Source organism: Solea solea, chromosome 13, assembly GCF_958295425.1.
Source record: "Solea solea chromosome 13, fSolSol10.1, whole genome shotgun sequence".
NCBI classification, from domain to species: domain Eukaryota; kingdom Metazoa; phylum Chordata; class Actinopteri; order Pleuronectiformes; family Soleidae; genus Solea; species Solea solea.
Genome location: NC_081146.1, coordinates 1295001 through 1320087, shown reverse-complemented (window position 1 = coordinate 1320087; position 25087 = coordinate 1295001). Strand labels below are relative to the sequence as shown.

Genomic DNA, 25087 nt, shown 5'->3' with positions numbered 1-25087 from the left:
ATGTGACCATGAAAACAAGTTAATATATGTAAGTAGACCTCCATAACTAACATATATGTGACCATGAAAACAAGCTAATATATGTAAGTAGACCTCCATAACTAACATATATGTGACCATGAAAACAAGTTAATATATGTAAGTAGACCTCCATAACTAACATATATATGACCATGAAAACAAGTTAATATATGTAAGTAGACCTCCATAACTCACATATATGTGCGATACAAGCATTCGATGTCACCTTTAAATGTGAATATTTTCTACTTTCTGACATTTTTCAGCTTCTTAAATGTGAATATTTTAAGAAATCAAATAATTTTGTATTTGTGGACAAAAACAAACATATTTGAAAACATCACAATTTCTAAACAATTACTCAATGAATGAAGAAAATGAATTGACAGATTTATGAAAATAACCTTCAGTTAAAATCCTATGATTTTCATATTCTTCCCATAGTCGTAAACAAACACACGCCGTAGTTTTGTCCTTGAAAATCTTTATTCATGACATGACAGAATATAAAGTGATGCTAGAAATGAAACTGCAGCAGCTTTAAAGACAAACACATTCATATTAAATGTGTGTGTGTACTTGGTCCTGAACATGCATCACGTTTATATAAACTCTGATTTTATGTTAGATTGTCTGACACACTGATTAATAAACATGTTTTTTTTCAATATAAAATTTAAAATAACTTTACAGAATCAAAAGACTGTTACATGTGTGACCTTTGACCCCTGCATGACATGAAATTATAGAGCTGTGGTTCAGTGGTGACATCATTGACTGCTTAATCTCATGGGTTCCTTGGTTTACGACAGGATTTTAACGCAAATAAAACACGGATACATAAGAAACACAGAAAGAAAAAAGTCACTTAAAACATTTGTGTTTGTTGTTAAATTGCAGTCCACTTTTGTTTCGAATTTAAAAAAATGAAAAACAAAGAAAAGAAAAAAAAACTAATTGCTCAAAAACATTGAGCGTGGAGAACGTCGACACAAACACTAAACGTTACCATTGAATTGTCAATAAAGTTTATCAAAAAATAATAATGAAAAGGTTTGAATGGGAAGAAGTAGTAAAAAAAGGTTGGAAGTCAGCAGCTTTTATTTTGAAGGCCAAAGTGACAGGAAGTTGTGTTGGTGACTCTGGAGCGCCCTCTACAGCTGCGAGTGCGACTTGATTTGGGGTTAAAAAAAAGAATTTACTTTTCATTTTGAAACATTTGTTAAAATCATCTGGATTATTTTAATCTTTTACATTCATTTCTTCATTTAAATCAACGACAGTCAATAAAAACACAACATTCACTCATTCATTTCCTTCATAAACGACGTTTGTTACAAACAGGAAGTAGAGTTTGAACAAAAGAGGACCGGAAAAAACAACAATAAAAACTTAAAGTTAGAAACAAATACGAAACAAAGTTACGTTAGAGTTGACACTGATCAACAGGTTTTTTAAAAATCAAAATTCTGATATGAGGAACTGACACAATCTGAGCTGTGAGCGCCCCCTGCTGCTGAGAACTAGGCTCACACTCAGTGGAAACATGGCTGCCAGCAGAGACTCAAGGAGAATATCTACGTCACATGATCACAGATTGATCTCAAACAGGAAACTCAAGTTTGTAAACCGCTCACTCTCCCACACACACACACACACACACACGATAAAGACGTGATCATGTAATGTAGATACTGCAGCAGCAGGGGGCGCCACTCACAGCACAGTGGTCTCTGTAAGGTGGTGAACTGTCCCTTTAAAAGTCATTCATTTCTATCATTAAACCTCCTGAGATCAACGTCGCTGCCGAGTGTTTTTCAGCTCCCTCTGCTGGACACACTGAGTCATCACACCTTCATGGTTCAAAACTCTGTGAAATAGCCTCACAAATACTGTTCTTCAAATATCACAAGGGATTAACGCGATAAGATCTTTAGTCCACTTTAGTCGCTCTTAATCCCTCACCACTGTGTGACGCTCGCAGTAACCGCTCATCCACAGTAGTAACACACTTTAAACTAATAAGAATGATCTGGATGATCTAGATAATCTGGATAGTCTGGACAACCTGAGTAATCTGGATGACCTGAATAATCTGGATTATCTATATAATCTGAATAGTCTGGATGATTTGAATAATCTGGATGATCTAGATAATCTGGATAGTCTGGACAACGTGAATAATCTGGATTATCTGGGTGTAAATGTGGATCCTGGCATTCAGAGACACAAAATGAATGTTTCTTTTTTCAGTGGTGTGAGAGGGAGGAGCTTTTTTTTTTTTTTTTAAATCTTGGTTATTGATCCAATAATAAAGGAATAATCTGTCCATTCAGTGGTTTAATGATTAAGTCAAATCTGAATCACGAGGTCATCGATCAAAAAAAAAAACACCTGCTGCCGAAGCTCCGCCTCCTGTCGTCACGTCAAGAATAGTGTGTAAAATGACCTCTGACCTTTGAACGCGGCACAAACACAAGAGCAACTTTACTCGCCGTCAGCGTTGAGTCTCTCCTTCTCCGCCGGAGCCTCCGCCGTCACGGGGCCGCCGTTACTCGACTCCGCCTTCCCGCCACTCAGGAAAGGGAAACCACGCCTCTTATAGAAGATGACGACATCCACGACGAACGCCAACGTCGCCAGGAAACCAAACGCCTGCAGGAGGAGGAGCCAAAACAAACAGGAAGTTCATCCAGGTGGAGGAGAGGAACAGAGGAGGAAAGGGAAGGAAGGGAAGGATATAAGGTTGAGGAAAGAAGGAAGCAAAGAAAGGAGACAGGAAGCAAGGACATGAAGTGAAAGGAAGGAGGAGAGGAACAGAGAGGAAAGGAAGAAAGTGAGCAGAGGAGGAAACGAGGAGGTAGAAAAGGAAAGGAAGAGAGTGAGCAGCGGAGGAAAGGAGGAGGTAGGAAAGGAAAGGAAGAGAGTGAGCAGAGGAGGAAAGGAGGAGGTAGGAAAGGAAGAGAGAGAGCAGAGGAGGAATCGAGGAGGTAGGAAAGGAAAGGAAGAAAGTGAGCAGAGGAGGAAACAAGGAGGTAGGAGAGGAGGAAGGAGAGGAGAAAGGAAGAAAGTGAGCAGAGGAGGAAACAAGGAGGTAGGAGAGGAGTTAGGAGAGGAGGAAGGAGAGGAGTTAGGAGAGGAGTTAGGAGAGGAGTTAGGAGAGGAGGTAGGAGAGGAGTTAGCAGAGGAGGTAGCAGAGGAGGTAGGAGAGGAGGTAGGAGAGGAGTTAGCAGAGGAGGTAGGAGAGGAGTTAGCAGAGGAGTTAGCAGAGGAGTTAGCAGAGGAGGTAGGAGAGGAGGTAGGAGAGGAGTTAGCAGAGGAGTTAGCAGAGGAGTTAGCAGAGGAGGTAGGAGAGGAGGTAGGAGAGGAGTTAGCAGAGGAGTTAGCAGAGGAGTTAGCAGAGGAGGTAGGAGAGGAGGTAGGAGAGGAGTTAGCAGAGGAGGTAACATCTCACCACAGCACTTTTCTCCAGAGTTGATCCGTTGTTGTCTGAAGCGAAAATGATGGATGAAACGAAGAAGAGAACGGCCACAGCAGCGGTGTAACAGAAATCCTGCAGAGGAGGAGGAGGAGGAGGAGGAGGGGGGGAGTCAGGTTTACTGTGGTGAAGAGGAACCCCAACACTGTTGAAGCAGAGCCTGCTCTTACCAGACTTGGCCAACAGGTGATGCCGAAGGTGGCGTGCAGCGAGGTGGAGAGGAGGATGAGGAGCAGCAGCGTGAAGAGGAAGGCTGTGCACGTGACAAACTCAAAGAAATACAGGGCGAAGCAGCTGGAGCAGCTGCTGACCACCTCCTCCAGGAGGAAGGCCACGGAGGAGAAGAGCTGAGGGAGGAGTCACACATGAGGGAGGAGTCACATTATTTGGCAGTCAGCCTGTTCATCGATATAGAGACCAGCTCATTATTTGGTAGTAAAAGAATAGAATAGAATAGAATAGAACATATACTTTATTAATAATCCCCTTAGGAAAAGGATTTCTCTGCATTTGACCCATCCTAGAATTAAGAGCAGTGAACGGCCACACTGAGTAGCACCAGGGGAGCAACTTTGATCAACCAAAGATCAAATAACATTGATTTGCATTGATTTATATCATTTATAAACTAAATATAAACAACTTGAATATTAATGAATCGATCATTAAACCACCCTGTCATTTTCAGCTTCTTTAATGTGAATATTTTCTACTTCCTTTGCTCCATAAAAACAAAGAAATCATTCAAACTCATTTTTAGTTTGTGGACAAAAACAAGAAAAATAATCAACAAATGAATGGATTATGAAAATAATAGTTGCTGCTCTAATTAGGACTATTTTGTTATGAGGTGATAAGCCACACACACACACACACACACACACACACACACACACACACACACACACAGTGTTGCGACAGCAGCACTCAGATCTGCTAACGACAGCAGATGTGACCCAGATCTTCACATCTGCAACACTTTCACTTCCCACTGGATGAGGAAGGTCAACACACACACACGCACACGCACACGCACACACACACGCACACACACACAATTGTCTTGCCCCTTATGTGAACCCTAAAACCAGGACTTAAAACACACACACACAGACACCTACACACACGGACACACACACACGGACACCTACACACACGGACACACACACACGGACATACACACACACACACACACGGACATACACACACACACACGGACACCTACACACATGGACGGACACACACGGACACCTACACACACGGACACCTACACACACGGACACCTACACACACGGACACACACACACACACACGGACACCTACACACACACACACACGGACACACACACACACACAATTCTCTTGCCCCTTATGTGAACCTTTAACCCTAAAACCAGGACTTAACCCCAACAAAAAGGACCACAAACAAATTGTCCCACGAGGTTCAAGAGGACCCTCAAACTCACCACTTGTGTTAGCTTGACCACGAAGCGTGCTTGATCCAGATGTTCTGACGGAATCAAACACCAGGAAGTTGTGGGGTTGGGAGCCGTCGTGGGGGAGTAAACTTCAGACGCCATGATGGTCCTGAGAGACAAAACATCCATGATCGTGAATCGAGTCAACGTTGTCAGTTGCGGGATTTGAGCTGGTAATAAAGAATCAGTGGAATTCACCTTTAAAACACGCACAAGCCCCTCCCCCCTCACTGTTCCCCCTCCCCAACACCTGTTTCTAACTGTGCAAAACCGGTGAAAAACAGAGAAAACGATGTGTGTTAAAGTTGTCGTATTCCAAGAACGGTTGATGATAGAGAGCGAATGTTTGGTGTGTGAGCGTCAGGAGGTTTCAGCCGCTCCCACATTTACATCTGAGATACCACAGCTTTAACACAAAAAATTAAATAAACTTTAACTGTGATTGTTTTAAAACCGTAATATTTATCAAAACTTTGATTTAGGTGAGAAAAGTCTGCAATCTTAAACTGGTCACTCTATGAATGTGAGAGTGAATGGTTGTTTGTCTGGTTGTGTGTGTGTGTGTGTGTGTGGTCCTGTGATGGTCAAGGGTCAGGGTGTGGAGGATAAAACATGAGATGATGGATGGATGGAAGTCTCGTGTCAAGTCCTGTGAACCACGTCTCTACGTTAAAGTACTGTGACGGTCCTGATGGGACTCCAAACAAGTCATCATCCCGATCAAACTGCACGTTCTGATGTAGGACGTGTGGAGGTTTCACATGTTGAGGGTTCATCACTGACTTTCAACTAGAAAAAGGATAATGCTGTGATTTTATCTGGACCTTTCGTATTTGTAAACCACTCACTCTCCCACACCAAACCTCATAGAGAAAATCAGTGATTTTAGCTGCTGGTCCTCTGCTGCCTCGTGTGGTCACTTTGTGTCACTGAAGTAAGGCTAAATGTAATATTTTTAAAGCCGGATTTTACAAAATAAGACATTAGAACTTAGTGATGGAGGCAGCAGTGGATCAACAACTCCTGTGTGTGTGTGGGAGAGTGAGTGAGTGAGTGTTTGTGTGCGTGTGTGTGTGGGAGAGTGAGTGAGTGAGTGAGTGTGTTCGTGTGTGGGAGAGTGAGTGTGTGTGTGTGTGTGGTTTACAAACTTCAGTTTAACAGTGAAGATAAAGACGTGAACACGTTCTTAAACATTATCACTAAAAGCCTCTGATGTTGTCGGGACGCGTTTGAGCTGTGGCGCCTCCTGCAGGCGAGAGGGAAAATGTTGTTCAGGTGTAAACAACTGTGTGTAACTCACACACACACACACACACACAGTGTTTGTGTATTTGAGAGGTTAGAGTTTTGCTCAGAGCTTCAGAACGCGTGTGCGTGCGTGTGTGTGCGCGCGCCTGCGCGTGTGATAAAAACGTCTCTTTTTCCAGTGAAACGTGGTTTTCCAGTAAAAGAACACGTATTTAACCGCGATGTCTTGGTGTGACGTCACGTCTCTGAACTCCTCTAAAGTTGAAACATTGAAACAAACAGAATAAAACTCACTTTCTTCACCTCTTTCTTCTCCGCTTCACTCACTCGTCGCTCTGTTTTTCGCCGTTGAACAAACTTGTCGCAAACTTCCGCATTTACCACTTTTTCTTTGCTTTTCGTTTCCTCTGTCAAGTCAGACACGCGCGCGCACGCTCCACTTCCTCTACTCGCCCTTTCAAAATAAGATCAGCGCCTCGTCTGTGTTCCGTTTTTTTCAGTTTAAACTGTAATAATCATAAAGAACATGAAACACAGCTGTTACACAGGATGATCACGTGACGTGAGTGAACTAACCCATGAATATAAGAGTGAATGTATTTACAGATTATGATTATTTGAACACTTGCTCTTAACACACTCGGCCTGCAGAGGGCGCAGCAGACCGCTGTCCTCTCTCTCTCTCTCTCTCTCTCTCTCTCTCTCTCCGTGTGTGTGTGTGTGTGTGTGTGAGAGAGGCTTCCCCCGCTATAAAGGCGTGAGCAGCAGCAGCAGCAGTGAGTAGTGAGTAGAGTCTCTGACAGCAGCAGCAGCAGCAGCAGCAGGAGGGAGGTGATGATGATGATGATGACGATGAAGAGGAGGAGCTGATGTCAGTTCAGTGTCTGAGCTGAAACTGGAAACTTTCTAATGATTCTTCTTCTTCTCTCTGCACCTGTGCACAGGTAATAAAATGACGGAATGAGCCTTTATTTTACACACTGTGTGTGTGTGTGTGTATGTGAGTGCGTGTCATTGTCAGATCGTTCATGTTAAAGCTCATTAATATTAATGATGTCATTATTGATCATCAATAATCAGATAATAATCAATAATCATCACATTTATTCAAACCATCAGACTCACCTGTGGTCGTTTGAGTGGGCGGGGCTGTTGATAATGCTGTAATGTGAAGTTTAGTCTGTGTGGAGCTCCGCCTCCTCACAAATGAACGACTATCATTGGAGCACAGAGCTGCCACTGATGGGATTATAATCTCTATGATCTGGAGCCTCAGCTGGAGCCAGGTTGCATGTTCCACCTCCCAGCATGCACCTGTGAGCTCTCAGCACCAGGTTCAGGCTGGGCTGTAAATGACTCCGCCCACTCCTGTTCTGTTGCTGTAGACAAAGAAAAGCTCCCTCAGTCATAGTCAGGCGAGAATTGTTTGTTTTAAGAGAGAATCGTTTGTTTTAGGCGAGAATCGTTTGTTTAAGGCGAGAATCGTTTGTTTTAGGCGAGAATCATTTGTTTTAGGAGAGAGTAATTTGTTTTAGGAGAGAATCGTTTGTTTTAGGAGAGAATCATTTGTTTTAGGAGAGAGTAATTTGTTTTAGGAGAGAATCGTTTGTTTTAGACGAGAATCGTTTGTTTTAGACGAGAATCGTTTGTTTTAGGAGAGAGTAATTTGTTTTAGGAGAGAATCGTTTGTTTTAGGAGAGAATCGTTTGTTTTAGGAGAGAATCATATGTTTTAGGCGAGAATCGTTTGTTTTAGGCGAGAATCATTTGTTTTAGGAGAGAGTAATTTGTTTTAGGAGAGAATTGTTTGTTTTAGGAGAGAATCGTTTGTTTTAGACGAGAATCGTTTGTTTTAGGAGAGAGTAATTTGTTTTAGGAGAGAATCGTTTGTTTTAGGCGAGAGTCTTGTGTTTTAGGCGAGAGTCTTTTTTTTAGGCGAGAATCATTTGTTTTAGGCGAGAATCGTTTGTTTTGGACGAGAGTAGCTTGTTTTAGAGGAGAATTGTTTGATTTAGGCGAGAGTCTTGTGTTTTAGGCGAGAGTCTTTTTTTTAGGCGAGAATCATTTGTTTTAGGCGAGAATCGTTTGTTTTGGACGAGAGTAGCTTGTTTTAGAGGAGAATTGTTTGATTTAGGCGAGAATCGTGTGTTTTAGACTAAAATTGTGTGTTTTAAGCGAGCATTTTTTGGAGAGAGTAGTTTTTTTTGGCAAGAATCATTTGTTTTAGTTGAGAATCATCTGTTTTAGGCGAGAGTCTTTTTTTTAGGCGAGAATCGTATGTTTTGGACGAGAGTCGTGTGTTTTAGGCAAGTCTTTTTTTAGGCGAGAATCGTTTGTTTTGGACGAGAGTCGTTTGTTTTTTTTTGGAGAGAGTAGTTTTTTCGGCAAGAATCTTTTGTTTTAGTTGAGAATCATCTGTTTTGGCGAGAGTCGTGTGTTTTAAGCGAGGGTCGTTTCTTTGGAGAGTCGTTTGTTTTAGGCAAGAAGCGAGTGTCGTTTATTTTAGTTGAGAATCATCTGTTTTAGGCGAGAGTTGTGTGTTTTAGGCGAGAGTCGTTTTTTTAGATGAGAATCGTTTGTTTTAGTTGAAAATCATCTGTTTTAGGTGAGAATCGTGTGTTTTAAGTGAGAGTAATTTTTTTTGGAGAGAGTCGTTTTTTTAGGTGAGAATCGTGTGTTTTAAGTGAGAGTCGTTTTTTTGGAGAGAGTCGTTTTTTTAGGTGAGAATCATCTGTTTTAGGCAAGAATCGTTTGTTTTAAGTGAGAGTCGTTTTTTTGGAGAGAGTCGTTTGTTTTAGTTGAGAATCATCTGTTTTAGGCAAGAATCGTTTGTTTTAGACGAGAATTGTGTGTTTTAAGTGAGCGTTGCTTTTTTTGGAGAGAGTCGTTTGTTTTAGGCGAGAATCGTTTTGAAGGATAGAATTTAGCAGCAGAAGCAGCAGTAGAAGCAGCAGTAGAAGCAGCAGAAGCAGCAGAAGAGCTATCAGCAGCAGAAACAGCAGGTCACTGTGTTTCAGAGAAACTCGATCTCCTGCACAGGAAGTGAAAAACACATAAGTAACATGAGACTCAGCAGCAGAACATCTTTACTGAACCATAAGTGGAACTTTCTCAGGCTGATCACATGACAATGATGACGAAGATGATGAAGATGATGAAGATGATGAACAATAATAATAATAATAATACATCAAATTTATATAGCGCTTTTCTAGACACTCCAAGACACTGTACAAACACAAAACAAAAACAAAACAAAACAAAGGACAGGACTGAAATAAAACAATGGGAAATAGACAGTTAGGTGTAGCAGTTTTGAACAGGTGGGTTTTGAGTAATGATTTAAATGTCTGTAGTGAGTTCCTGATGGGTTGTGGGAGTGAGTTCCAGAGAGTGGGGGTGGCTGCAGCAAAGGCTCGGTCCCCCAGGGTTCGGCACTTTGTCCTGAGGGGAGTGAGGATGTTGGAGTCTGCGGATCTGAGGCGGCGGGTGGGACAGTGTAGGTGGAGGAGGTCGGTGAGATATGAGGGAGCCAGGTTATGGAGGGACTTGTAGGTGATGAGGAGAACTTTGTATTGTATGCGGTAAGGAACAGGGAGCCAGTGGAGTTTTTTGACGATGGGGGTGATGTGGTCACTGGAGCGGGTGTGGGTGAGCAGACGGGCAGCAGAGTTCTGGATATATTGTAGTTTTTGAAGGTGAGAGGAGGGGAGACCGTAGAGGTTGAGCTGAGACAGAGGTATGAAGTGTGGTGTGGATGGTTTGGATTTTGGAGTGAAAAAATGACAAGTAATTATTTCATTTGTCTGTGGTGAATGTGGAGGTGATATTGTCAAGATGATGATGAAGAAGATAATGATGATGAAGATGATGAAGATGACGATGATGATGAAGAAGATGATGATGAGGATGACGATGATGAAGATGATGATGATGTTGAAATGCTAACACTTAAATGCTAATCTTGAAAGGCTACCCCTTAAATGCTAATATTGAAAAGCTATCACTTAAATGCTAAAGTTGAAATGCTAACACTTAAATGCTATCACTTATATGCTAATGTTGAAATGCTATCACTTATATGCTAATGTTGAAAGGCTAACACTTAAATGCTAATGTTGAAATGTTGTTGTCAAATCATGTGTCCTGGTGCAGACTTTCTGTCCCGCCCCCACCATGAGTGACATCTATGAGTCGTCCTCAGACTCTCTGGATCTGTTTAGTCCATGTCTCACCAAAGTGGAGCTGAGACTCACCTGTAAGGGAATCTCAGACCGGGACGCTCTGTCCAAACCCGACCCGTGTGTTGTCCTCAATATGCAGTCACACGGACAGTGGATGGAGGTACGTTACCATGGCAACCACATACTAAATGTCTCCATTTGTGATTTGAGGTGATTGTTTTTGTCTGTTTGTCCCAGTGAATGATTAAACCATGAATCTATGAAACCATGAAACTATGAAACCATAAAACTATGAAACTATGAAACTATGAAACCATGAAACCATGAAACTATGAAACTATGAAACCATGGTGTCTCTGGTGTCTCCGTTGTCTTTGGTGTCTTTGGTGTTTCTGGTGTCTTTGGTGTCTCTGGTGTCTTAGGTGTCTCTGGTGTCTCTGGTGTCTCTGGTGTCTTTGGTGTTTCTGGTGTCTTTGGTGTCTCTGGTGTCTTTGGTGTCTCTGGTGTCTTTGGTGTCTTTGGTGTCTCTGGTGTCTCTGGTGTCTCTGGTGTATTTGGTGTCTTTGGTGTCTCTGGTGTCTTTGGTGTCTCTGGTGTCTCTGGTGTATTTGGTGTCTTTGGTGTCTCTTGTGTCTCTGGTGTCTCTGGTGTATTTGGTGTCTTTGGTGTCTCTTGTGTCTCTGGTGTCTCTGGTGTATTTGGTGTCTTTGGTGTCTCTTGTGTCTCTGGTGTCTCTGGTGTATTTGGTGTCTTTGGTGTCTCTGGTGTCTCTTGTGTCTCTGGTGTCTTTGGTGTCTCTGGTGTCTCTGGTGTCTCTGGTGTCTTTGGTGTCTCTGGTGTCTCTGGTGTCTTTGGTGTCTCTTGTGTCTCTTGTGTCTCTGGTGTCACTGGTGTCTCTGGTGTCTTTGGTGTCTCTGGTGTCTCTGGTGTCTCTGGTGTCTTTGGTGTCTCTGGTGTCACCTGTGATCAGTGAATAACTGCAGGCTCTCACACACACACAAACAGCTTTAGGTCCCCACAACATCAGCAATACCTGGACACACACACACACACACATTTTAATTTTAAGTGCGTGTGTCTCTGCGTGTGTGTGAGTGTGTGTCTCTGTGTCTGTGTGTGCATGTGTGTGTGTCTCTGTGTGTGTGTGTGAGTGTGTGTCTCTGTGTGTGTGTGTCTCTGCGTGTGTGTGAGTGTGTGTCTCTGTGTGCGTGTGTGTGTGTGCGTTTGTGCGTGCGTGCGTGCGTGCGTGCGTGCGTGCGTGCGTGCGTGCGTGCGTGCGTGCGTGCGTGTGTGTGTGTGTAGACCTGGTTTCCGTTGTCCCACTTGAATATTTTTAGTGTGGACTTGATGGTGAATATGCAAATGAGGTGTCCTCATGGACACAAACTCGTCTCCTTTTTATTCATTTTCTCTCTTTTTCCTCTGGTCCCACATTCTCGTCTCCTCTCTGTCACTGATGATGTCATCAGATGTCCTCACTCTGTCAGACTGGAGACATCGATCCTCTGTGGACGTCCACAGATGTCCCATGTGACCGTGTCAAGTGGGACAAAAAAGAGAAATATCAACACAAAATAAGTGAGACAAAGGGAGACATTATAAGACAATCCGTGGTGTGTCATATGTAAAAACAACATGTCCACAGACACCAGCAGGGGGCAGTAATACACTTCAGGGGGTGCTCCAACTTTAATGCCCTTCTCATTAGCAAGAAATGATGTCCTCTGAGGACAACTGTGGTCCAGGCAAAACCTGGACAAATGATTTCATCAATGTTCATATAAAGTGTTTGTGTCTTCTTCTGATGTCATTTCCTGCCGTCCTTTGACGTCCCGTTGCCGCGTGTCCCCTGCAGGTGGACCGCACAGAGGTGATGCGCAGCTGCGTCAACCCCAACTACTCCAAGGTGTTCACTCTGGACTTTTATTTTGAAGAGGTGCAGAGGCTGCGCTTCGAGCTGTTTGACGTCAACAGCGGCTACAACGGCCTGCGGGAGGCGGACTTCCTGGGCTCAGTGGAGTGCACGCTGGGACAGGTGAGACCAAGGAGGCCACGCCCACACACTTACCTGAGCCTTATCCACACAGGGTCACATGACTTCCGTGACTTCCCACCCATTTCTGATGTCTTAGATCCAGTGCACATGGGACACAACGTGGCGCTAAGCTAAGACAACAAACACACACACACACACACGTGTCTTTTCACCATAAATGTTGTTTTGTGAGAATTCACCTTAATATGGCTGTTAGCTCCGCCCACTGCACACAAGACTGAGTTTCTACTGAGGGAGAGGAGGCGGAGTCTAAGACAGTCCATCAGATTTACGCCTTAATGTCCACATTATGTCCACTTGTCTTCAGTCTGAGACAGAAAAAGACACAGAGAAGATCTTAATGTGACAATTCTGTGTGTGTGTGTGTGTCTCTGTGTGTGTGTGCGTGGGTGTGCGTGTCTGTGTGTGTGTGTGTGTGTGTGTGTGTGTGTGTAGATCATCTCTCAGAGGAAACTGTCCAAAGCTCTGCTCAGACCTGGAGGAACCGTGGGGAAAACCATCATCACGGTGAGTCTCTGCTGAGACATGAAATCCTCCAGGACCTGTCTCACTCCATGTCCTCATGTGTCCTCAGAGACACAGATGTCAAATCCGCTTCTCTCAGGACACGTCCAGCTGTTTCCTGTCTCCATGTTCTTCCTTCCTGCATTTAAACTGGAGTTTACAACAACAGAGAAAAAAAGAAGTTTAGTTCCACTTTAATGAGTGTGTGTGTGTGTTTGTGTGTATGTGTGTGTGTTTCTTGTGTGTGTGTCAGATCACAGCAGAGGAACTGACAGGAAACGACGACTACATCGAGCTTTCCTTCAGCGCCAGGAAACTTGACGATAAGGTAACACGTGTGTGTGTGTGTGTGTGTTTCACTCTCTCACACACACACACACGCTCTCTCTCTTTCTCTAGGACTTCTTCACTAAGTCAGATCCGTTCCTAGAGATCTACAGACTGAATGATGACGCGACGATGCAGCTCGTCTATAGAACTGAGGTGAACACACACACACACACACAAACAATTCAAATTAACTTTATTAACAACATGAACAAGAAACTGCATGTTTACTGATCATGTGATGTCTCCCTCTCTCTCCCTCTCTCTCTCTCCCTCTCTCTCTCTCTCTCTCTCTCTCTCTCTCTCTATCTCTCTCTATCTCTCTCTCTCCCAGACTGTGATGAACAACCTGAACCCAGTGTGGAAAACTTTCAAAGTGTCTCTGAACTCACTGTGCAACGGAGACCATGAACGCAAACTGCAGGTACACACACACACACACACACACACACACACACATACACATACACACACATACACATACACACACACACACACACACACACATACACATACACACACACACATACACACACACACATACACACACACACACAGTCTCTCTCTCTTTTTCTCAAACACACACAGTTTTATGAGGGGCCGTCAGGGACATTATTCAGAATTACCATTCACACACACTAGTGAAATCCTCTCACACACACAACTGAAATATAATGCTCTCATACACACAACTGAAATATAATGCTCTCATACACACATATGAAATGTTATGCTCTCATACACACATATGAAATGTTATGCTCTCATACACACATATGAAATGTTATGCTCTCATACACACATATGAAATGCTCTCATACACACAACTGAAATGTTATGCTCTCATACACACATATGAAATGCTCTCATACACACATATGAAATGTTATGCTCTCATACACACATATGAAATGTTATGCTCTCATACACACTATTGAAAGAAACACTCTCATACACACTACTGAGATTTCAGTGTAAACGGAAGGCGGCTCGGAAGAGGAAGTGTAGCGTCTTTGGAGCACAGATGTCGTCTCAGGAGCTTTCCGGTGGTCTAACAGAAGCTGCCGCTTTACTAAATAACATTTTGGCGTCGGCAGAGACCATTCGAACATTATCTAATGCAACAACAAGCGGTCAACAGTCGCACGTTGCCCCAGGTGCCGACACGGTGGATAGTCTACTTACAATGCTCTTCCCATCTCGCGGCCGCAGCAGCATGTCACAGCCAGCTGCGTGCCCGGTCCACTGCGGTCAAGTGAGCCGTCATTTGTTTTTTAGTGCTCCCGTGCAGTCGAACTTACGGTGAATGCTGGGAGTTAGCCAACTCCCAGCAACTAGAATCAGCGCTAGTTGATGAATGACGGCTTACTTGACCGCAGTGGACTGGGCACGCAGCTGGCTGTGGCTGGCCGCGAGATGGGAATAGCGTTGTAAGTCGACTCTCCACCATGTCGGCACCAGCTTCTGTAAGACCACCGGAAAGCTCCTGAGACGACATCTGTGCTCCAAAGACGCTGCACTTCCTCTTCCAAGCCGCCTTCCGTTTTCACTGAAATCTCAGTAGTGTGTGTGAGAGCATAACTTTTAATATGTGTGTATGAGAGCATTTCATATGTGTGTATGAGAGCATAACTTTTCATATGTGTGTATGAGAGCATTTCATATGTGTGTATGAGAGCATAAATTTTCATATGTGTGTATGAGAGCATTTCATATGTGTGTATGAGAGCATAACTTTTCATATGTGTGTATGAGAGCATTTCATATGTGTGTATGAGAGCATAACTTTTCATATGTGTGTATGAGAGCATTTCATATGTGTGTATGAGAGCATAACTTTTCATATGTGTGTATGAGAGCATTTCATATGTGTGTATGAGAGCATTTCATTTGCGTGTATGAGAGCGTTTCATATGTGTGTATGAGAGCATTTCATATGTGTGTATGAGAGCATAACATTTCATATGTGTGTATGAGAGCGTTTCATATGTGTGTGAGAGCATTTCATATGTGTGTATGAGAGCATAACTTTTCATATGTGTGTATGAGAGCATTTCATATGTGTGTATGAGAGCATAACTTTTCATATGTGTGTATGAGAGCGTTTCATATGTGTGTATGAGAGCATTTCATATGTGTGTATGAGAGCATAACTTTTCATATGTGTGTATGAGAGCATTTCATATGTGTGTATGAGAGCATAACTTTTCATATGTGTGTATGAGAGCATTTCATATGTGTGTATGAGAGCATAACTTTTCATATGTGTGTATGAGAGCATTTCATATGTGTGTATGAGAGCATTTCATTTGCGTGTATGAGAGCGTTTCATATGTGTGTATGAGAGCATTTCATATGTGTGTATGAGAGCATAACATTTCATATGTGTGTATGAGAGCGTTTCATATGTGTGTGAGAGCATTTCATATGTGTGTATGAGAGCATAACATTTCATATGTGTGTATGAGAACATTTCATATGTGTGTATGAGAGCGTTTCATATGTGTGTATGAGAGCGTTTCATATGTGTGTATGAGAGCGTTTCATATGTGTGTATGAGAGCATAACATTTCATATGTGTGTATGAGAACATTTCATATGTGTGTATGAGAACGTTTCATATGTGTGTATGAGAGCATAACATTTCATATGTGTGTATGAGAGCGTTTCATATGTGTGTATGAGAGCATAACATTTCATATGTGTGTATGAGAGCGTTTCATATGTGTGTATGAGAGGGTTTCATATGTGTGTATGAGAGCGTTTCATATGTGTGTATGAGAGCATAACATTTCATATGTTTGTATGAGAGCGTTTCATATGTGTGTATGAGAGCATAACATTTCAGTTGTGTGTGTGAGAGCATTTCATATGTGTGTATGAGAACATTTCATATGTGTGTATGAGAGCGTTTCATATGTGTGTATGAGAGCATAACATTTCAGTTGTGTGTGTGAGAGCATTTCATATGTGTGTATGAGAGCATTTCATATGTGTGTATGAGAGCATAACATTTCATATGTGTGTATGAGAGCATTTCATATGTGTGTATGAGAGCATAACATTTCATATGTGTGTATGAGAGCATAACATTTCAGTTGTGTGTGTGAGAGCATTTCATATGTGTGTATGAGAGCATTTCATATGTGTGTATGAGAGCATAACATTTCAGTTGTGTGTGTGAGAGCATTTCATATGTGTGTATGAGAGCATAACATTTCATATGTGTGTATGAGAGCATAACATTTCATATGTGTGTATGAGAGCATTTCATATGTGTGTATGAGAGCATAACATTTCATATGTGTGTATGAGAGCATAACATTTCATATGTGTGTATGAGAGCATAACATTTCAGTTGTGTGTATGAGAGCATTTCATATGTGTGTATGAGAGCATTTCATATGTGTGTATGAGAGCATAACATTTCATATGTGTGTATGAGAGCATTTCATATGTGTGTATGAGAGCATTTCATATGTGTGTATGAGAGTATAACATTTCATATGTGTGTATGAGAGCATAACATTTCATATGTGTGTATGAGAGCATTTCATATGTGTGTATGAGAGCATTTCATATGTGTGTATGAGAGCATAACATTTCATATGTGTGTATGAGAGCATAACATTTCAGTTGTGTGTGTGAGAGCATTTCATATGTGTGTATGAGAGCATTTCATATGTGTGTATGAGAGCATTTCATATGTGTGTATGAGAGCATAACATTTCATATGTGTGTATGAGAGCATTTCATATGTGTGTATGAGAGCATTTCATATGTGTGTATGAGAGTATAACATTTCATATGTGTGTATGAGAGCATTTCATATGTGTGTATGAGAGCATAACATTTCATATGTGTGTATGAGAGCATTTCATATGTGTGTATGAGAGCATAACATTTCATATGTGTGTATGAGAGCATAACATTTCAGTTGTGTGTGTGAGAGCATTTCATATGTGTGTATGAGAGCGTTTCATATGTGTGTATGAGAGCATAACATTTCATATGTGTGTATGAGAACATTTCATATGTGTGTATGAGAACGTTTCATATGTGTGTATGAGAGCATAACATTTCATATGTGTGTATGAGAGCGTTTCATATGTGTGTATGAGAGCATAACATTTCATATGTGTGTATGAGAGCGTTTCATATGTGTGTATGAGAGGGTTTCATATGTGTGTATGAGAGCGTTTCATATGTGTGTATGAGAGCATAACATTTCATATGTTTGTATGAGAGCGTTTCATATGTGTGTATGAGAACATTTCATATGTGTGTATGAGAGCGTTTCATATGTGTGTATGAGAACATTTCATATGTGTGTATGAGAGCGTTTCATATGTGTGTATGAGAGCATAACATTTCAGTTGTGTGTGTGAGAGCATTTCATGTGTGTATGAGAGCATTTCATATGTGTGTATGAGAGCATAACATTTCATATGTGTGTATGAGAGCATTTCATATGTGTGTATGAGAGCATAACATTTCATATGTGTGTATGAGAGCATAACATTTCAGTTGTGTGTGTGAGAGCATTTCATATGTGTGTATGAGAGCATAACATTTCAGTTGTGTGTGTGAGAGCATTTCATATGTGTGTATGAGAGCATAACATTTCATATGTGTGTATGAGAGCATAACATTTCAGTTGTGTGTGTGAGAGCATTTCATATGTGTGTATGAGAGCATAACATTTCATATGTGTGTATGAGAGCATAACATTTCATATGTGTGTATGAGAGCATTTCATATGTGTGTATGAGAGCATAACATTTCATATGTGTGTATGAGAGCATAACATTTCATATGTGTGTATGAGAGCATAACATTTCAGTTGTGTGTATGAGAGCATTTCATATGTGTGTATGAGAGCATAACATTTCATATGTGTGTATGAGAGCATAACATTTCATATGTGTGTATGAGAGCATAACATTTCATATGTGTGTATGAGAGCATAACATTTCAGTTGTGTGTATGAGAGCATTTCATATGTGTGTATGAGAGCATAACATTTCATATGTGTGTATGAGAGCATTTCATATGTGTGTATGAGAGCATTTCATATGTGTGTATGAGAGTATAACATTTCATATGTGTGTATGAGAGCATTTCATATGTGTGTATGAGAGCATAACATTTCATATGTGTGTATGAGAGCATTTCATATGTGTGTATGAGAGCATTTCATATGTGTGTATGAGAGCATTTCATATGTGTGTATGAGAGTATAACATTTCATATGTGTGTATGAGAGCATTTCATATGTGTGTATGAGAGCATTCCATATGTGTGTATGAGAGCATTTCATATGTGTGTATGAGAGTATAACATTTCATATGTGTGTATGAGAGCATTTCATATGTGTGTATGAGAGCATAACATTTCATATGTGTGTATGAGAGCATTTCATATGTGTGTATGAGAGCATAACATTTCATATGTGTGTATGAGAGCATAACATTTCAGTTGTGTGTGTGAGAGCATTTCATATGTGTGTATGAGAGCATTTCATATGTGTGTATGAGAGCATAACATTTCAGTTGTGTGTGTGAGAGCATTTCATATGTGTGTATGAGAGCATAACATTTCAGTTGTGTGTGTGAGAGCATAACATTTCATATGTGTGTATGAGAGCATAACATTTCATATGTGTGTATGAGAGCATTTCATATGTGTGTATGAGAGCATTTCATATGTGTGTATGAGAGTATAACATTTCATATGTGTGTATGAGAGCATTTCATATGTGTGTATGAGAGCATAACATTTCATATGTGTGTATGAGAGCATTTCATATGTGTGTATGAGAGCATTTCATATGTGTGTATGAGAGTATAACATTTCATATGTGTGTATGAGAGCATTTCATATGTGTGTATGAGAGCATTCCATATGTGTGTATGAGAGCATTTCATATGTGTGTATGAGAGCATTTCATATGTGTGTATGAGAGCATTCCATATGTGTGTATGAGAGCATTTCATATGTGTGTATGAGAGCATTCCATATGTGTGTATGAGAGTATAACATTTCATATGTGTGTATGAGAGCATTTCATATGTGTGTATGAGAGCATAACATTTCATATGTGTGTATGAGAGCATTTCATATGTGTGTATGAGAGCATAACATTTCATATGTGTGTATGAGAGCATTTCATATGTGTGTATGAGAGCATTTCATATGTGTGTATGAGAGCATAACATTTCATATGTGTGTATGAGAGCATAACATTTCAGTTGTGTGTGTGAGAGCATTTCATATGTGTGTATGAGAGCATTTCATATGTGTGTATGAGAGCATAACATTTCATATGTGTGTATGAGAGCATTTCATATGTGTGTATGAGAGCATAACATTTCATATGTGTGTATGAGAGCATTTCATATGTGTGTATGAGAGCATTTCATATGTGTGTATGAGAGTATAACATTTCATATGTGTGTATGAGAGCATTTCATATGTGTGTATGAGAGCATAACATTTCATATGTGTGTATGAGAGCATTTCATATGTGTGTATGAGAGCATAACATTTCATATGTGTGTATGAGAGCATAACATTTCAGTTGTGTGTGTGAGAGCATTTCATATGTGTGTATGAGAGCGTTTCATATGTGTGTATGAGAGCATAACATTTCATATGTGTGTATGAGAACATTTCATATGTGTGTATGAGAACGTTTCATATGTGTGTATGAGAGCATAACATTTCATATGTGTGTATGAGAGCGTTTCATATGTGTGTATGAGAGCATAACATTTCATATGTGTGTATGAGAGCGTTTCATATGTGTGTATGAGAGGGTTTCATATGTGTGTATGAGAGCGTTTCATATGTGTGTATGAGAGCATAACATTTCATATGTTTGTATGAGAGCGTTTCATATGTGTGTATGAGAACATTTCATATGTGTGTATGAGAGCGTTTCATATGTGTGTATGAGAACATTTCATATGTGTGTATGAGAGCGTTTCATATGTGTGTATGAGAGCATAACATTTCAGTTGTGTGTGTGAGAGCATTTCATGTGTGTATGAGAGCATTTCATATGTGTGTATGAGAGCATAACATTTCATATGTGTGTATGAGAGCATTTCATATGTGTGTATGAGAGCATAACATTTCATATGTGTGTATGAGAGCATAACATTTCAGTTGTGTGTGTGAGAGCATTTCATATGTGTGTATGAGAGCATTTCATATGTGTGTATGAGAGCATAACATTTCAGTTGTGTGTGTGAGAGCATTTCATATGTGTGTATGAGAGCATAACATTTCATATGTGTGTATGAGAGCATAACATTTCAGTTGTGTGTGTGAGAGCATTTCATATGTGTGTATGAGAGCATAACATTTCATATGTGTGTATGAGAGCATAACATTTCATATGTGTGTATGAGAGCATTTCATATGTGTGTATGAGAGCATAACATTTCATATGTGTGTATGAGAGCATAACATTTCATATGTGTGTATGAGAGCATAACATTTCAGTTGTGTGTATGAGAGCATTTCATATGTGTGTATGAGAGCATAACATTTCATATGTGTGTATGAGAGCATTTCATATGTGTGTATGAGAGCATTTCATATGTGTGTATGAGAGCATTTCATATGTGTGTATGAGAGCATAACATTTCATATGTGTGTATGAGAGCATTTCATATGTGTGTATGAGAGCATAACATTTCATATGTGTGTATGAGAGCATTTCATATGTGTGTATGAGAGCATTTCATATGTGTGTATGAGAGTATAACATTTCATATGTGTGTATGAGAGCATTTCATATGTGTGTATGAGAGCATAACATTTCATATGTGTGTATGAGAGCATTTCATATGTGTGTATGAGAGCATAACATTTCATATGTGTGTATGAGAGCATAACATTTCAGTTGTGTGTGTGAGAGCATTTCATATGTGTGTATGAGAGCGTTTCATATGTGTGTATGAGAGCATAACATTTCATATGTGTGTATGAGAACATTTCATATGTGTGTATGAGAACGTTTCATATGTGTGTATGAGAGCATAACATTTCATATGTGTGTATGAGAGCGTTTCATATGTGTGTATGAGAGCATAACATTTCATATGTGTGTATGAGAGCGTTTCATATGTGTGTATGAGAGGGTTTCATATGTGTGTATGAGAGCGTTTCATATGTGTGTATGAGAGCATAACATTTCATATGTTTGTATGAGAGCGTTTCATATGTGTGTATGAGAACATTTCATATGTGTGTATGAGAGCGTTTCATATGTGTGTATGAGAACATTTCATATGTGTGTATGAGAGCGTTTCATATGTGTGTATGAGAGCATAACATTTCAGTTGTGTGTGTGAGAGCATTTCATGTGTGTATGAGAGCATTTCATATGTGTGTATGAGAGCATAACATTTCATATGTGTGTATGAGAGCATTTCATATGTGTGTATGAGAGCATAACATTTCATATGTGTGTATGAGAGCATAACATTTCAGTTGTGTGTGTGAGAGCATTTCATATGTGTGTATGAGAGCATTTCATATGTGTGTATGAGAGCATAACATTTCAGTTGTGTGTGTGAGAGCATTTCATATGTGTGTATGAGAGCATAACATTTCATATGTGTGTATGAGAGCATAACATTTCAGTTGTGTGTGTGAGAGCATTTCATATGTGTGTATGAGAGCATAACATTTCATATGTGTGTATGAGAGCATAACATTTCATATGTGTGTATGAGAGCATTTCATATGTGTGTATGAGAGCATAACATTTCATATGTGTGTATGAGAGCATAACATTTCATATGTGTGTATGAGAGCATAACATTTCAGTTGTGTGTATGAGAGCATTTCATATGTGTGTATGAGAGCATAACATTTCATATGTGTGTATGAGAGCATTTCATATGTGTGTATGAGAGCATTTCATATGTGTGTATGAGAGTATAACATTTCATATGTGTGTATGAGAGCATTTCATATGTGTGTATGAGAGCATAACATTTCATATGTGTGTATGAGAGCATTTCATATGTGTGTATGAGAGCATTTCATATGTGTGTATGAGAGCATTTCATATGTGTGTATGAGAGTATAACATTTCATATGTGTGTATGAGAGCATTTCATATGTGTGTATGAGAGCATTCCATATGTGTGTATGAGAGCATTTCATATGTGTGTATGAGAGCATTTCATATGTGTGTATGAGAGCATTCCATATGTGTGTATGAGAGCATTTCATATGTGTGTATGAGAGCATTTCATATGTGTGTATGAGAGCATTCCATATGTGTGTATGAGAGCATTTCATATGTGTGTATGAGAGCATTCCATATGTGTGTATGAGAGCATTTCATATGTGTGTATGAGAGTATAACATTTCATATGTGTGTATGAGAGCATTTCATATGTGTGTATGAGAGCATAACATTTCATATGTGTGTATGAGAGCATTTCATATGTGTGTATGAGAGCATAACATTTCATATGTGTGTATGAGAGCATAACATTTCAGTTGTGTGTGTGAGAGCATTTCATATGTGTGTATGAGAGCATTTCATATGTGTGTATGAGAGCATAACATTTCAGTTGTGTGTGTGAGAGCATTTCATATGTGTGTATGAGAGCATAACATTTCAGTTGTGTGTGTGAGAGCATAACATTTCATATGTGTGTATGAGAGCATAACATTTCATATGTGTGTATGAGAGCATTTCATATGTGTGTATGAGAGCATTTCATATGTGTGTATGAGAGTATAACATTTCATATGTGTGTATGAGAGCATTTCATATGTGTGTATGAGAGCATAACATTTCATATGTGTGTATGAGAGCATTTCATATGTGTGTATGAGAGCATTTCATATGTGTGTATGAGAGCATTTCATATGTGTGTATGAGAGCATTTCATATGTGTGTATGAGAGTATAACATTTCATATGTGTGTATGAGAGCATTTCATATGTGTGTATGAGAGCATTCCATATGTGTGTATGAGAGCATTTCATATGTGTGTATGAGAGCATTTCATATGTGTGTATGAGAGCATTTCATATGTGTGTATGAGAGCATTTCATATGTGTGTATGAGAGCATTCCATATGTGTGTATGAGAGTATAACATTTCATATGTGTGTATGAGAGCATTTCATATGTGTGTATGAGAGCATAACATTTCATATGTGTGTATGAGAGCATTTCATATGTGTGTATGAGAGTATAACATTTCAGTTGTGTGTGTGAGAGCATTTCATATGTGTGTATGAGAGCATTTCATATGTGTGTATGAGAGCATTTCATATGTGTGTATGAGAGTATAACATTTCATATGTGTGTATGAGAGCATTTCATATGTGTGTATGAGAGCATTCCATATGTGTGTATGAGAGCATTTCATATGTGTGTATGAGAGCATTTCATATGTGTGTATGAGAGCATTTCATATGTGTGTATGAGAGCATTCCATATGTGTGTATGAGAGCATTTCATATGTGTGTATGAGAGTATAACATTTCATATGTGTGTATGAGAGCATTTCATATGTGTGTATGAGAGCATAACATTTCATATGTGTGTATGAGAGCATTTCATATGTGTGTATGAGAGCATAACATTTCATATGTGTGTATGAGAGCATAACATTTCAGTTGTGTGTGTGAGAGCATTTCATATGTGTGTATGAGAGCATTTCATATGTGTGTATGAGAGCATAACATTTCAGTTGTGTGTGTGAGAGCATTTCATATGTGTGTATGAGAGCATAACATTTCATATGTGTGTATGAGAGCATTTCATATGTGTGTATGAGAGCATTTCATATGTGTGTATGAGAGCATTTCATATGTGTGTATGAGAGCATAACATTTCAGTTGTGTGTGTGAGAGCATAACATTTCATATGTGTGTATGAGAGCATTTCATATGTGTGTATGAGAGCATTTCATATGTGTGTATGAGAGTATAACATTTCATATGTGTGTATGAGAGCATTTCATATGTGTGTATGAGAGCATAACATTTCATATGTGTGTATGAGAGCATTTCATATGTGTGTATGAGAGCATTTCATATGTGTGTATGAGAGCATTTCATATGTGTGTATGAGAGTATAACATTTCATATGTGTGTATGAGAGCATTTCATATGTGTGTATGAGAGCATAACATTTCATATGTGTGTATGAGAGCATTCCATATGTGTGTATGAGAGCATTTCATATGTGTGTATGAGAGTATAACATTTCATATGTGTGTATGAGAGCATTTCATATGTGTGTATGAGAGCATAACATTTCATATGTGTGTATGAGAGCATTTCATATGTGTGTATGAGAGCATAACATTTCATATGTGTGTATGAGAGCATAACATTTCAGTTGTGTGTGTGAGAGCATTTCATATGTGTGTATGAGAGCATTTCATATGTGTGTATGAGAGCATAACATTTCAGTTGTGTGTGTGAGAGCATAACATTTCATATGTGTGTATGAGAGCATAACATTTCATATGTGTGTATGAGAGTATAACATTTCAGTTGTGTGTGTGAGAGGATTTCCCTAGTGTGTGTGAATGGTAATTCTGAATAATGTCCCTGACGGCCCCTCATACAGTCTCTCTCTCTCTCCCTCACCCACACACACACAGTCTCTCTCTCGCTCACACACACACACACACACACACACACGTCTCTCTCTCTCGCTCTCTCTCACACACACACACACACACGCAGTCTCTCTCCCTCACTCACACACACACAGTCTCTCTCTCGCTCACACACACACAC

At 40.0% G+C, this 25087-nt stretch overlaps 2 protein-coding genes across 4 annotated transcripts in view; one reads left to right on the top strand and one right to left on the bottom strand.

Annotated features, from left to right (window-relative positions):
• Window positions 1-488: 488 nt before the first annotated feature.
• cmtm6 (CKLF-like MARVEL transmembrane domain containing 6) lies at window positions 489-6672 on the bottom strand. 2 transcript variants are annotated; one of them, XM_058648808.1, is made up of 5 exons: window positions 6520-6672; window positions 4966-5086; window positions 3670-3846; window positions 3476-3574; window positions 489-2676 (listed from the first exon to the last, which is right to left on the bottom strand). In XM_058648808.1, the coding sequence occupies exons 2-5, from the start codon at window positions 5077-5079 to the stop codon at window positions 2509-2511; spliced, it is 558 nt and encodes a 185-aa protein (XP_058504791.1). In that variant the 5' UTR covers window positions 5080-5086; window positions 6520-6672; the 3' UTR covers window positions 489-2508. The 2 variants fall into 2 exon arrangements, with proteins under 2 accessions (XP_058504791.1, XP_058504792.1); XM_058648809.1 differs by having other exon boundaries at window positions 6529-6665.
• Window positions 6673-6999: 327 nt separating this feature from the next.
• cpne4a (copine IVa) overlaps window positions 7000-25087 on the top strand; it is a 48195-nt gene continuing 30107 nt past the window's right edge. Inside the window, exons 1-7 of one of the 2 annotated variants that reach the window (XM_058648806.1) lie at window positions 7000-7169; window positions 10380-10568; window positions 12264-12443; window positions 12900-12971; window positions 13222-13296; window positions 13368-13451; window positions 13630-13719. In XM_058648806.1, coding sequence (XP_058504789.1) covers window positions 10401-10568; window positions 12264-12443; window positions 12900-12971; window positions 13222-13296; window positions 13368-13451; window positions 13630-13719 — 669 coding nt within the window. In that variant the 5' untranslated portion in view covers window positions 7000-7169; window positions 10380-10400. The remainder of the gene's footprint in view (window positions 7170-10379; window positions 10569-12263; window positions 12444-12899; window positions 12972-13221; window positions 13297-13367; window positions 13452-13629; window positions 13720-25087) is intronic. The other variant, XM_058648807.1, reaches the window with a different exon arrangement.

Excerpts from the sequence above, each read along its gene's own strand:
- cmtm6 (XM_058648808.1), bottom strand. The coding sequence starts at position 5,079 with ATGGCGTCTGAAGTTTACTCCCCCACGACGGCTCCCAACCCCACAACT. Across the intron at positions 3,847-4,965 it reads TGGTCAAGCTAACACAAGTG|CTCTTCTCCTCCGTGGCCTT; the intron begins GTGAGTTTGAGG and ends CTCCTCCCTCAG. Across the intron at positions 3,575-3,669 it reads TCACCTGTTGGCCAAGTCTG|GATTTCTGTTACACCGCTGC; the intron begins GTAAGAGCAGGC and ends CCTCCTCTGCAG.